The sequence below is a fragment of the Oryzias latipes genome, chromosome 21 (assembly GCF_053564925.1).
Source record: "Oryzias latipes strain Hd-rR chromosome 21, Olatipes_Hd-rR_3.1".
NCBI classification, from domain to species: domain Eukaryota; kingdom Metazoa; phylum Chordata; class Actinopteri; order Beloniformes; family Adrianichthyidae; genus Oryzias; species Oryzias latipes.
Window position 1 is genome coordinate 31,106,643 of NC_136257.1, and position 12,468 is coordinate 31,119,110.

The 12,468-nt window shown below is 43.0% G+C and overlaps 1 protein-coding gene across 4 annotated transcripts in view; it reads left to right on the forward strand.

Moving 5' to 3' along the window:
- The window catches only part of kalrna (kalirin RhoGEF kinase a), a 128,251-nt gene that overhangs the window by 103,140 nt on the left and 12,643 nt on the right, over nucleotides 1–12,468 (forward strand). For 2 of the 4 annotated variants that reach the window (XM_023951149.2, XM_078940176.1), the window contains exons 41-56: nucleotides 216–413; nucleotides 2,327–2,385; nucleotides 4,466–4,612; nucleotides 4,821–4,916; nucleotides 6,395–6,510; nucleotides 6,630–6,696; nucleotides 6,774–6,877; nucleotides 6,956–7,025; nucleotides 7,105–7,191; nucleotides 7,833–7,925; nucleotides 7,998–8,048; nucleotides 8,128–8,205; nucleotides 8,277–8,462; nucleotides 9,338–9,509; nucleotides 9,591–9,796; nucleotides 11,512–11,798. In XM_023951149.2, coding sequence (XP_023806917.1) covers nucleotides 216–413; nucleotides 2,327–2,385; nucleotides 4,466–4,612; nucleotides 4,821–4,916; nucleotides 6,395–6,510; nucleotides 6,630–6,696; nucleotides 6,774–6,877; nucleotides 6,956–7,025; nucleotides 7,105–7,191; nucleotides 7,833–7,925; nucleotides 7,998–8,048; nucleotides 8,128–8,205; nucleotides 8,277–8,462; nucleotides 9,338–9,509; nucleotides 9,591–9,796; nucleotides 11,512–11,798 — 2,017 coding nt within the window. Of the gene's footprint in view, nucleotides 1–215; nucleotides 414–2,326; nucleotides 2,386–4,465; nucleotides 4,613–4,820; nucleotides 4,917–6,394; nucleotides 6,511–6,629; nucleotides 6,697–6,773; nucleotides 6,878–6,955; nucleotides 7,026–7,104; nucleotides 7,192–7,832; nucleotides 7,926–7,997; nucleotides 8,049–8,127; nucleotides 8,206–8,276; nucleotides 8,463–9,337; nucleotides 9,510–9,590; nucleotides 9,797–11,393; nucleotides 11,799–12,468 lie in introns of those variants that run through there. The other 2 variants (XM_078940178.1, XM_078940177.1) reach the window with 2 other exon arrangements.

Sequence of the window (12,468 nt, forward strand, 5' to 3'; positions counted from 1 at the left end):
TGCTGATCTTCACTTCAGCCCTCCTGTAGAGCCACAGCTGAAGGTTCCTACAGCGAGAAATGCAGGACTTTTCTAGAACTGTAGAAGCTGATTCTTCTGTAAAAATGCCTCTTTGGAAGGTGATTTTCCCATCAGATCCCAACCTCCTCAGCTGTTCTTCTCCATGCGGAGGCGTGGTCCTCCCCTCCCTTACATTAGTGTCTGTTTTCCTTCAGAATACCATGTGAGCGGCGCTGACGGGAAGAGCGAGTCGGTGGCAAACCTGCAGCCTCAGCCATCCCTCAGTTCTCTGCAGTCCAGCTCTCCGGGCCCAAAACGTCCAGGAAACGCTCTGAGGAAATGGCTGAGCCCAGTGCGCCGCCTCAGCCAGGGCAGCTCCGTCAAGAAACCCACCAGCAAACCCAAGAAGCCAGGTGAGACGGCGGACAAAGGAGGTCCAGGCGTGGGCTCTAATGATCAGGTGGACCTTTGACGGCCGTGTCACACGCACATTGCACGGATGAACATTGATCATACGTGTTTATATGCGAGAAAAAGTGAGAAAAGCTGTGGCCTTCGCGGGAAATGTATCACGAAGGAACCACGTTAAAACCACAGAAGAAGTAGGAATAAACCACCCAAAGAACACAGACGTCGATATATAGGCCAAATCTGGACCAGAATTTGTGCATCAATTGCATCATTTTAACCTTCCTTGTGTGCGTGTTATAAAAGTTATTCATCCGTGACACATTAGACATACGTGGAACGGACGCGGAAAGACGCCTATGCATCTCGCAAAAATCATGCACAATTGTGTAAGATTTACGTAATACTTGAGGGATAATGTCCGACGACGTCTGCATCACCACTGGACCTTCACTCTTTTTTCCACACTCGGCAGCCAATCAGAATGGAGCATTAACCCGGACCATGGTAGAATTGTGTATGAACTACATAAAATATTCGTAAACTGCGTAATTCTTAACCGACCAAAGATTTTGAACTGCTCAAAACCGAATTCACGTGTCGAAACCCTCGAAGGACATCTGGGCACATTGATTAATTTTTCCCCCAAACACTTTTGATCTAAGTGTCTCTAGTGGTCTTTTAAACACGATTTTGATGTTTTTGGACAATGTTTCTGCAGAGCGGCAGGAGTTTATCAGAAATTTACCTCTAAGTTGTGGGCGGGACTGTTGCCACAGAGTAAGCCCACCCTCATTTCCCATCGTCCATCTGTTTACACTCTCTCCCACTAGCTTACAGCTTACCCCTCACAACCCCAACATAACATTAGTGCCGCAACTAAAAATAGTGAGCAATAAAGGAGCTATCCAGCCGTCCAGTTCTGATCCCGATTGCAGACGAGGAAAACAAAAACTTTCATGGATCTGCTTGTCTGACAGTCGATTCATCAGAATGGAGCGGAGCAGGGAGCTTGTGGCCCCGCCCACTGTAACTACTACATCTACAAATACGATCTTTTTCAAACTGCATTTTTTTCACGTGATCCTGATTCACAGCTATTTGAATAGAGAAATACTCAAAAATGCAATTTTGACATACATTTTCAGTAAATATATCCTCTATCATCAGAAAAATGCCACAAGAACCAAAAGCACCATTTTCATTAGAGTGGGCTTTTAATTGGATTCAGAAAAGTTATGGTAAAGCTAAAGAAAAAACCTGAAATACTCTGTAATGCTGGTCCAGAATTTGTGCATCAAAACAGTGATCTTTGTTTATTTTCGGAGTTCTAAAAAGAACCCGGGTTCGGTGAAATCCGGGAAGTAATGGTAGTCCGTGTTATGTTTTCTAACTATTCTAAATCTTTTATGGCTGTAAAACTCCTCACTTCACAATTTCTACACTTTTCTCTTAAAGTTCATACCTTCATATAGAAAGAAGTCCAGTTTTGTCAAATGTACACAAAGATCTGATCGTGATCGAAGATTTATGTACATTTGACAAACGCGTACGGGTTCTTCACTGGAGACACGGCATGAAGGGGATTAGTGGACAAGATCTTCAGCCCAGCAGGACGCAGAACACGGTGCACTGCAAAAAAACAAATAAAAACATGCAAAACTGCACTGGTTGGGTAAATTCTAAATGCTAAAGCTGTAGAGAAAACCTTTATTTGTCGTTAATAAACAGTGTTTCATCTTTTTTAAAATCCCAATCCGTCCATTTTTACGTTTGTGGTGAAGTTGATCTTTGTCTAACATGTGGACGTTACAGTGAGACGCGCCGCCGCAGTGAGCTGTTGGTTCAAACGCAGAAAACTGAGCGGAAACGTTTGTTCGGGTTTTGCTTCATGAACTGCTTTCTGGTTGGATTGTAGGACCAGGATCAGGCAGAGAAGATGGCAGGAGGCCGGACCCGGAGGACGCCATAGATGAGGTCAACACACCCCTACAAACATGATACCGGGGGGGGGCAGGAAGAGCGTCTTGGCGAATTATTAACACAAAACAGAAAAATCCCTGTTTTGCTGCTTTTCTGTCTTTTTTAAAGCCTTTAAATCTATACTGTTAGTTCTTTTTAAGCACATTTCATTGTATTGTAGTTTACTGACTGCATGTGTGCTTGTCGAACAGTTAAAAGGACTTTTATAACCTGTATTTTCATAATGGATAATAGCAAACAAATGAAGTTCCTCCTCCTGTGTGAGAGAGTTCTGTCCGACACAATCCGCAGTTATGACAAGAATGAATTCACAAAATACAGAGGTTATTTTTATCTCTCCCACCGCTGTTCTTGTCACAACAGGAGATTTGCGTGTTTTCAAAATTTGGATGCTTCTAACTTCCTGTAAGTCCTAAACCGTGCAGCACCAAGAGATCTTTTTTGTCAATTATTAAAAAAAAATCTGGATAAGTTTCCATGTTAGCCGTCACCTGACGCTTCTGAAATGTTACTAAGCTAAAAAGAATGAAGCTAAAGAATTACAACACCTTTAAGGTGAAGACTACAGTTATGCTGCGTTCACACTGGACGCCATTGGCGCGTCAGGGACGCCAATCTTAATTGTGAAACTAACGTGCAGAATGGATCTGAGGTCCTGCAACACCATTTGGGCGGCAGACGTGGACTCTGTGACGTTTTCTGCATGTGACGCTGAAGAAGGGTTAGCTGAAAATGAGCAGGCTGGAAGCTGACGAGGAGGAGGGTTGGTGACCCCTGATTTAGATTTAGGCTGTGCTCATCCAGAGGGGGGGGGGGACTTTTATGGCCACTCGATTCTGGCCCAGATTCTCGTCCTGAACTTCCATCCATTTTCTTAACCCACTGGGTTGCCGTAGACTCACGCGGTTACTGTTGGATGAAGGCGGGATGCACCCTGGACAAGGCGCCAGCTTGTCACAGAGCCCACGGAGCTGGAGCAATCAAGGCCGCGCCGTCTTTCCTTCAGACAGGCATCGTAGCGGGCGCCATCTCTCCAGCTCCATGAGCTTACGATGTTTTTCTTATTTTTTATCAAAACAATAATAAAAAGATCCTTCAGTTTTATTTTTAGTTTTCTCTCTTGGGTTCATGCAAACTGGACAGAAGGAAGTCCATTTCTATCATTTCTAATTTATGTATTTAAAAAAAACGTAATTTACATATTTAGGTATGGAAGCCAAAAACGGCCTTCCCTATTTTTTGTTTTTATGTTTTTGACCATTTTCTTGCCTGCGCAGCTGCAGTCGGGCCAACTTTCAACATTCTGATTTGAACGTTGTTTATGACCGACAGCATCAGCACAAGTTAAACCACAATTAAAATGATCGATTATATCATTACGACATAGTAGAGAAAACGACTAATAAAAGAAGGGTAAGTCGTTGTCTTCTTCCGTATTTAGGAGGCAAAAAAAAGGTAAACAGCAAAGAAGCTAGAAATGCTACAGGTGCTAAAGCTAAACTGGGTAATAAAACATGAAAAGCAGCTCGCTGTGTTTGTGCTGAACTAAACAAAAGCTAATTACAGGATATCTGCTGCTTTTATTACTTTCTAGATATTAAAAAAAATTAAAAAGATCTTTTCTTTTCTGTGTTTTGTTTAAAGTTTATAGTAATAATTACTGTTTGATTTTTAATTGCTTATATATACAGTAAACAAAAACAATGCTAAATGCTAATAACCTAAAAGCAATCCTAAATTTACTCTGAAAACTTTATAAGCCAAAAGGAAGGTTTGAAAACGGAAACATCATTATTATGCTTAGTTCTGTGCAAATTTTATTAGATGCTAATTTAGCTCAAACATTTTTAGACAATTCTAAAATGCTAAATTCCAGATGGATTAAAACAATTCAGTAAGTACAATTACACTAAACAGGTGGTTAAAGGTTCAAATGTTTTTCGCATATCCGAAAAAAAATACTGACGTTTATCTTTTTAAAAAATGCTTGATCGGGTGTGTCAACTCTACTTTTTCACAACCAATCAACAGTCAGGAAGTTCTTAACATGTGGCTCTGCTGTGTTCCTCCTCAGAGAGTGACCAGTGTGGAGAGCAGCGCACATTTTAAGACTCCATCCGGGATGCAGAGCGGCGGGGAGGAGGAGCAAGATGATGAGGCCCACCCTCCTCTGCCTCCGCCCATGGAGATCATGAAGGATACTCCAGCTCAGGATGACAAGGTTTGTGAAATCTGCTCGTGGTCGGACAGTTTTCAAAAATAAAAATAAAAAAAGTTGCAAAAATTGGAATCCTGACCGTCTACCGATACTTTAGGATTTTAGTTTCTCAAGGACATCTGGGATTTTCTTGCTGCACTGCATCTCCTCTTTTCTGCATGTCTTCCTTTTAACCTGTCCTCCTTCTGCCCTCGTCTCCTCTTCCTCTCAGTCTTCGTCCTTGCTAACGTCCCTGCAGCCTCCCGCTGAGGTACCCAGCGCCGCAGAGCTGGTTAGCGCCATAGAGAAACTGGTTAAAACTAAGATGGTGAGTTTGGCGAACGCAGCTCCTTCTGCTGCTGGTTCAGCCAACCCAAAGCCTTTTGTCTTCATGTCATCCATTATTGAGTTATGTTGGGATTTTGTTTAGGAAGGAAATGAATACTAACACTAGTTCATGGACATGACATAAACTGTGGACACGAGAAGCAAGAATACATGCAAACAAAACAGGCTAATAATTAATCATGTTGACATAAGACCAGTTGGATAAGAAACTTACTTTAGAGCTTTAAAGCCCCATGACAGACACTATTGAAGCATATCTGTCTCATAATTCAAAATGAAAGTTAATACCCAAAATGCTTTTTCAATTTCACAATGAATCTACGAAAAAGAAAAAATCAATCCGCCAAACGGCTTGTTCTTTTTCTTCTTCAACACCGATTATTCTGTCACTTAATTAAAATGATAAAGAACATTTCATTTTTAAAAAGTTCTCAACTAAATGTGTAGCAAAATTCAGTTAGAAATATTTAATTTGACAATTAAAATGAACATAATTGATTTTTCATTTTCACAATGTAACTGCATTAACTGACTCTGAAATAAAATTAAACATCAATTCTACTTCAACACCGCTATTCTGTGACATAATTAGAGTGATAATGCAAAGAGGAGATTGCATTTTCGTTTTCACATCCACCGCGTAAAAACTTTCCCATAATTTATTTCCAGTCATCATTTCCAGGGAGGAGGCGGGCCGATGACATCAGTCGCTCTTCTTCTAATTATGACACATATGCTTCCATAAGACAGGGATGATGGATTTACTCCTCAGTGATAAAGTTGTTTGACTTGAATTGAGGAAAAGTAACAAATTGAATGCATTACTATTCATTGTATTTTCCTTTCCTGAAACCAAAACGACTTTTTTCTTCCAGTTGTATTAACAAACAAACAAAAATCATTCAGTAATTTTGTTGTCTCTATAGTTACGTCTGACTGTTGTTCCACAGCCATTGCTATGGTCCAGCTGCATTATCCAGCTTACGCCTGGTCACCATGGTTACGAGAAAAAACATCCAGTGCAGACAAAAAAAAGAAATTTCTTTTTTTTTCTTTTTTCATGATAAAAAAAATACATGAGAGAAAATAAAAAATTAAAAAATCAAATTTCAAAATCATTTTCATTTTATTCCATTTTCTAAAAGAACCCTTGAAATAAAAACCAAAAATTAGTATTTTGTATAATTTGACTATGTTGTAGTTCAAAAATCTCAATATTTTGGTCATCAGACAGGCTCCGTAATGAAGGAAAAATGCTCTGCTTGGTTTGAGTTTTAGCACCTGAAAACCATAAACCTGCAGCTCGATTCTGCTGGCATCGTTCTGGCGGGAGGTTCCTGGTTTGTGTTGTGGTTTTGGCCACGGCCAGACTGTCAGCTCTGCCTGAATGAAGGATGCTGCAGGCGAAGGCTGCTGTGGTCATCCTCTGATTGGTCTGCTCTGCTTGCTTCCTCTCAGACTGGAGATTCAGGAGCATTCCCGGGATTTCCTCTGTCTCCACCAGAACAAACCACTCCGGTCCAGCCAAGGAACCCTGAACAGGAGCAGAAAGCCAAAGCCATGAGAGGACGGATGTGAGAACTCTAAAACATCTGAAATAACCTAATAATACAAATTATTTAGTTTTTTTTCTTCACATTTACAACCCAGTCAGACGTTTTCATCATTCTGACATGACGTTCTTGCTGCTCAGGTTTGTTCTGAACGAGCTGGTCCAGACCGAGAAGGACTACGTCAAAGACCTGGGCATTGTGGTGGAGGTGAGGTCTTTCCCGGTCTGCAACGTCCGGTGTTTTCTGAAACTGAGTTTCAGCGGGCGGTTCTGGTGCTCCTACAGGATTTCATGAAGCGGATTGAGGAGAAGGGCGTTCCTGATGACATGAAAGGAAAAGACAAAATCGTCTTCGGAAACATCCACCAGATCTACGACTGGCACCGAGAGTAAGTCTCCACCAAATCCAGGGTCTGAAGGTAGAAGTCTGTTCCTGCTTCTGGCTAAACAGCCTTTATCTCTGTCAGCTTCTTCGTCGTAGAGCTGGAGAAATGTCTGGAAGACCAAGAACTTCTAGCAGGGCTCTTCATCAAACACGTGAGTAAGACTTTCCGAGTGTTAAAAGGGAAGTTTTGCTGTTTCCCCTCTAACTAGAACCCACATTTCCGTGTTTCAGGAGAGACGACTGCACATGTATGTGAATTACTGCCAGAACAAACCCAAGTCGGAGTACATCGTAGCCGAATATGACACGTACTTTGACGTAAGAACATTTCCATTCGCCACAAGGGAACCCCTGGATAAGTGTTCTTTTCTCCCAGCATTCAGACACTCTTTACCCCCTCAGTTCTTCTGATGTCACTGATGTCTTTTATTCTGCTTTAACTGGGATCACTTGTTCCATTTATACACTGGACAGATCATGTCATCACCCAAAGAGTTCTGTACAAACCCAGAACTGGGTCGGGCATGTAGACCGGGGTTTGATCTCCCCAACAAGAAAAGGGAGAGTTTTGTCCGGTCCAACCGGACAATCAATAACAAACGGCTCTAAGAACGTTGGAAAAAAAGGTGCATGTCTGTCAAAACTGGTTGATTTTGCAGGTGATGGGGATCAGTTGGGTTACTGGGGATCAGTTGGGTTACTGGGGATCAGTTGGGTTACCGGGGATCAGTTTGAGTTACTGGGGTTCGGTTGGGTTACTGGGGATCATTTGGGTCAAGGTAACCTGCAGCAAGCAGGGCAGGATCTCAGTAACAGCTTTGGGCATCAGGGATCTACTTGATATCAGGCCGAGTTGAGGAACAAACCACCATGAAGACATGAAGGACAGCCATGAGCACTGAGGTGGATTTACTGTGAGGTTGGACTGGTCACATCTCTTCTGATGGGTTGTTTTTCAGGGGATCCAGCAGGACATCCAGTCCAGATTGAGCATCAGTGACTTTCTCATCAAACCGATCCAGAGAATCACCAAGTACCAGCTTCTCCTGAAGGTAACAACTCTGACTCAGTCTTACAGAAGATGCTTGAACAGACCGTCTCAACTTCTCCTTCTTTCTCCTCAGGACTTCTTAAAGTACAGCACTAAAGCGGGAATAGACTGTGAACAAATAGAGGTAAAATCGACCCTGACGCCTTAGTTACACGCTGATGTTTGACCTGAGCGCTGGACTGAAAAATCTCTGACTGTTGCAGAAAGCTGTAGATCTGATGTCTCAGGTCCCTAAACTGTGCAACGACATGATGAACCTGGGTCGGCTGCAGGGATTTGAGGTATGTTTGCGTCTCCTGATCTCTAGATCCCGTGTTGGTTGAGATCTCTGACCGCTGGTTTTTGTCTGCAGGGGAATCTAATCAATCAGGGGAAGCTGCTGCAGCAGGAAACCTTCTTTGTGACGGAGCAGGATGGAGGCGTCCTGTCACGCTCCAAAGAGCGCAGAGTCTTCCTCTTTGAGAAGATCGTCATCTTCAGCGAACTGCTCAGGAAAGGCTCGTCCACACCTGGATATCAGTTCAAGAAGTGCATCAAGGTATGCAGAGAACTCAGCCGATGTTTCAGATCTGTACTCGGGTATCTGTCCCCAACCTCCTGCTGATTACGTCGATCAGGCGTTTCGCCAATGGGAGGCTTCAAGAGCAGGGATTGGTAGAAAACGTGCTCTACGGAAAGTCTTATGCTGCCTTCACACCCAACGGGACGGGTCTGCCGCCTCTGTTTTGATCGATGCTTGTCCATAAGTGTGCTGAACCCACTGCTCGTGGGAGGAGCTACAGTCAAAAGTTTTTTGACTCATCGCTACATTATAGAAGGAACAGATGACGTTGAGAGATCCGGTTTATTTATTTTAAAGAGTTCTACAAAGGCGTCTGTAATCGTGTCTCCATGTCTGGTGATCATTCAGAGACTCTCCCAGTTCGGTGAGCTTCACCATCTACTACTGCAGGAGTGGCGTCTGCATGACGGACGCTTTCAACGGTACTTTATGTCCCTCTGTGACCCAGTTTGTCCAAGGAAGGGAAAAATATAAACGAGAATAAAATTAGAGGAATTTTCTCCACACAAAAAAGGGAATAGAGCATGAACTTTTCCTCCATAATTGGATTCTTCTTCATGTTGCTTTTGGACTCCACCCGCTGATTACATCATCAGCGTGTCACAGGCCAAAGCTTAGTCCCTGATTAGTTGACGCGATGCAAATTCTCCACCAAAGTTCTGATATTTGACCGTCGCAATGCCCGCTAGAGAATCGCACCCCGGTCAAGACTCAAAACATGCTGCAGAACCTCAGATCGCGTCTGAACATTAAATATTCAAATTGGACGCCTCCACTTTGCTATTTGTGTTTGGTGTATAAACAACAGTTTCCTTCTCAAAGAACTCTGTTGTTCTGGAACTCTCCCACAGGTGTTTGTTCTTGGTCTGGAGGAGAGCGCCGACAACGACCCCTGTAAGTTCGTCTTGACCAGTCGAGGCTCATCCGAGAGATTCACGCTGCAGGCCGCTAACGTTGACATCAAGCAGGAGTGGATCGGACACATTCAGGAACTTCTGGATGCTCAAAACAACTTCCTGTCCGGTGAGATCTACTGAACACCCACACGCGTGCACACATAAGAGTCTCAGCCCCTAAACACGCCAACCGAAAATGTGTTTTTAGCTCTGCAGTCACCGATCGATTACCAGAAGAACAAAGGAGAAAGCAACTCTTCGCTGACCCGGAAAAGCTCTGGGTCAGGGAACAGATCCAGCTCTTCTTCTGTTGGCCGACCCTCATCAGATGTTGGACTCGACAACAGACAGTCTGTGAAAAGCCAGTTGAAAATGTCCGCGTCCAACGGCGGCACGCCGTATTTCATCCCAACGGTGAGTTTCTGTTAACAGGCCAGATTTCTAACGGTCATTTGCTGCATCGAGTTTCTGTTATTAAGTTCAGTGCGTTCAGCAAAAAACATCAAGTTCTTCAGCAGTTTTGGTTCTTCTAGGTTTTTCTTTTTTTTATGAGTTGTTTGTTTTTAGTAAAATTAAACAATTAAATGAAAATAAAAAATAATTTAATGATTCGTTTTTTTCAATATTTCATATCCATCTCGTGGAAAAATCCAGATAGAAATCATGCTAATTAACCCCCTGTCATGTTCTTTTCCCGTTATTGTATTGTTTTGAATTGTATTGGATCGTTGTGAAAAAAAATCATGCTAATTTAAGCTAGCAGGTCTTAGCAATGTGATTTACAACCGTTTTAGCTATTTAAACATATCCATTATCTTGTATCTGTCTTTAAAAAAAACTATTTTGTGGTAATCTGTTTACTAAATTGTGCATTAGCTCTTGTGGATTTTAGCTTATGTCGAACTTTACTTTTAGCTTTACATCATATCTCTTTTTAAGCTAATACTTGGTCAATGCCAGTTATTAGGCAACTTTCAGATGTTTTTAGTAAATACCTGCTTTACATTATATCATAACTGACTGATGCAGGATTTAGCCATGGAAACTTCTGTCAAACATTTGGCATTTTCTTAGCTAACGTAGCATTTAGCGATTAAAGTGTCTGTATTGACGATTTTATATTTTAAAAATGATATAAATGGGTGTGCAGTTGGTTCTAAAAGAATAATGTTAAAGTCGCACTCCGATCAATGATCTATTTTCAAATTGTTCCCAGTGGTTTTTTAATTGCGATGATGCTGTTTTTAAGGCAAAAATGCGCCGTTTGCTATGACGGTTTCTGCAGAGCGGCTGGAGAAATTTGCCACTGAGTTGTTAGCGCAGAGCAACCCCACACCCTCTCCCCGTCACTGAGAGCTCTCTGTTTACGCGCTCTCCCCCTAGCTTACAGCCCCTCACAACCCCAACCTAACGTTAGTGGTGCAACTTAAAATGGTGCTCAATATGGTAGCTATCCAGCCGTCCAGTTTGGATCCATATTCCAGCTCAGACGAGGAAAACAAAGACGTTCATCTATTTGTCTGAGAGTGGAAGCATCAGAATGGAGCGGAGCAGGGAGGCTTTGGCCCGCCCAGAATATTTTCTACGTCACTAAAAGGATTTTTTTCAAACTGCACCTTTTCCTCTGATTTAATGGCGAAATACTCAGAAATGCACTTTTCATTTTTTTTACACGTCCTCCATCATCAGAAAAACAACTTTTATCCTTTTTCAAATGGCTCCATTTAGTAATATTTAGCTACTTATGGTTAAAATAAATCAGGATTTTTTGTCTTCTTTTCAGCTTCAACAGCGTTTTTCACTAAAATGACACTGATTGAGGAAAATCGACAGATAAACCGTCATAAAATGTTGTAGATTTAAGCGGCTGAGGCGATTAACTTCGCCTTGCAAGGGTCCCGCCCCCTTTGACCGCCTGTGAAAAGGTTTTTGACACGCCGGGGTTATCTAAACATCTGTCTACTCCACCCTGCCGCTCCTCCTTTTCTCCTCCTCCTCCTCCTCTCCCCAGCTCTGTGGACCAATCACAGCCCACAGAACTGCCGTCCAGCTCACACAGACACACCTTAACCTCTTCCTCCTCCGCCCTTCCTCCCCCCCGTCTCCTCCCTCTTTGTCCCCCCCGTCAGGAAGCTGACGGCGACAGCTGCAACGGCGTCTCCTCCACCAGGCGGGTCACTCAGGATTACTCTGCGGTCAAAGAGAATGAGATCAGCGTCAGTAAGGGGGAGACGGTGCAAATCCTGGCCTCCAACCAGCAGAACATGCATCTGGTTTACCGGCAGGCGGACAGCCAATCACCCGCCGCCGAGGGCTGGGTGCCGGGGTTCGTCCTGGACATGCCCACAAAGTCCATAAAAGACTCTTCCTCCACTTCCTCCTTCCCGACCGCGGTGGCAGACGCCAACAACATCAAGTAAGTCCCGCCCCCACCCCGACCCGACTGGATGGATTGAGCGTCAATGAAGCTTCGTCTGCCTGATTTTTTTTTCTTCTGTTTTTGTTTTTTTGTTTTTGAGCCAGCTCCTAACTCCTCACTGCCTGCTCCCTCACCTCCTAACCCCCCTGCCTCCCCCCCAGGAGTCTGTCTGGACCTCACATGGGGCGTTTTGGTTTTTTCAGGTTTTTTTTTACTGCACTTCTGTTAAAACTTACAAACGGCCCGAGAACGTAGCGTGGAGACTAAACCGGACACTTATTTCAGTTCTAACAACCCGCCTTTCTCCTTTTTGTGTTTTCTTTTTGTTTTTTGAGAAAAGCTCACCTGCGTTCTTCAGGTGTTCTCCACAGAAAAGCTGATTTGTGTTTTTGTTATTGTCTTCTGTGGCAACCTCTATTTGTTTTTGTTTTTTATTTCTGTGGTTATTGTTTTTTTGTTTTTTTCGCCCCACCTGTTAATTATCTTCCTTTGGTGGACAAAGTAGGACTGAGTTCCTCCCTCGTGTGGCTTTTATTTTGGCGGTTCACTGTACAGACTCTTATCTGACTGAGGCTCTAGAACATTCCTGCTAAAAAGAAAAGAATTTGCACTATTTATCATGAAAAATATGAAGTCAGGCTGTGCAATATGTTTCCAGCGTTGTTCC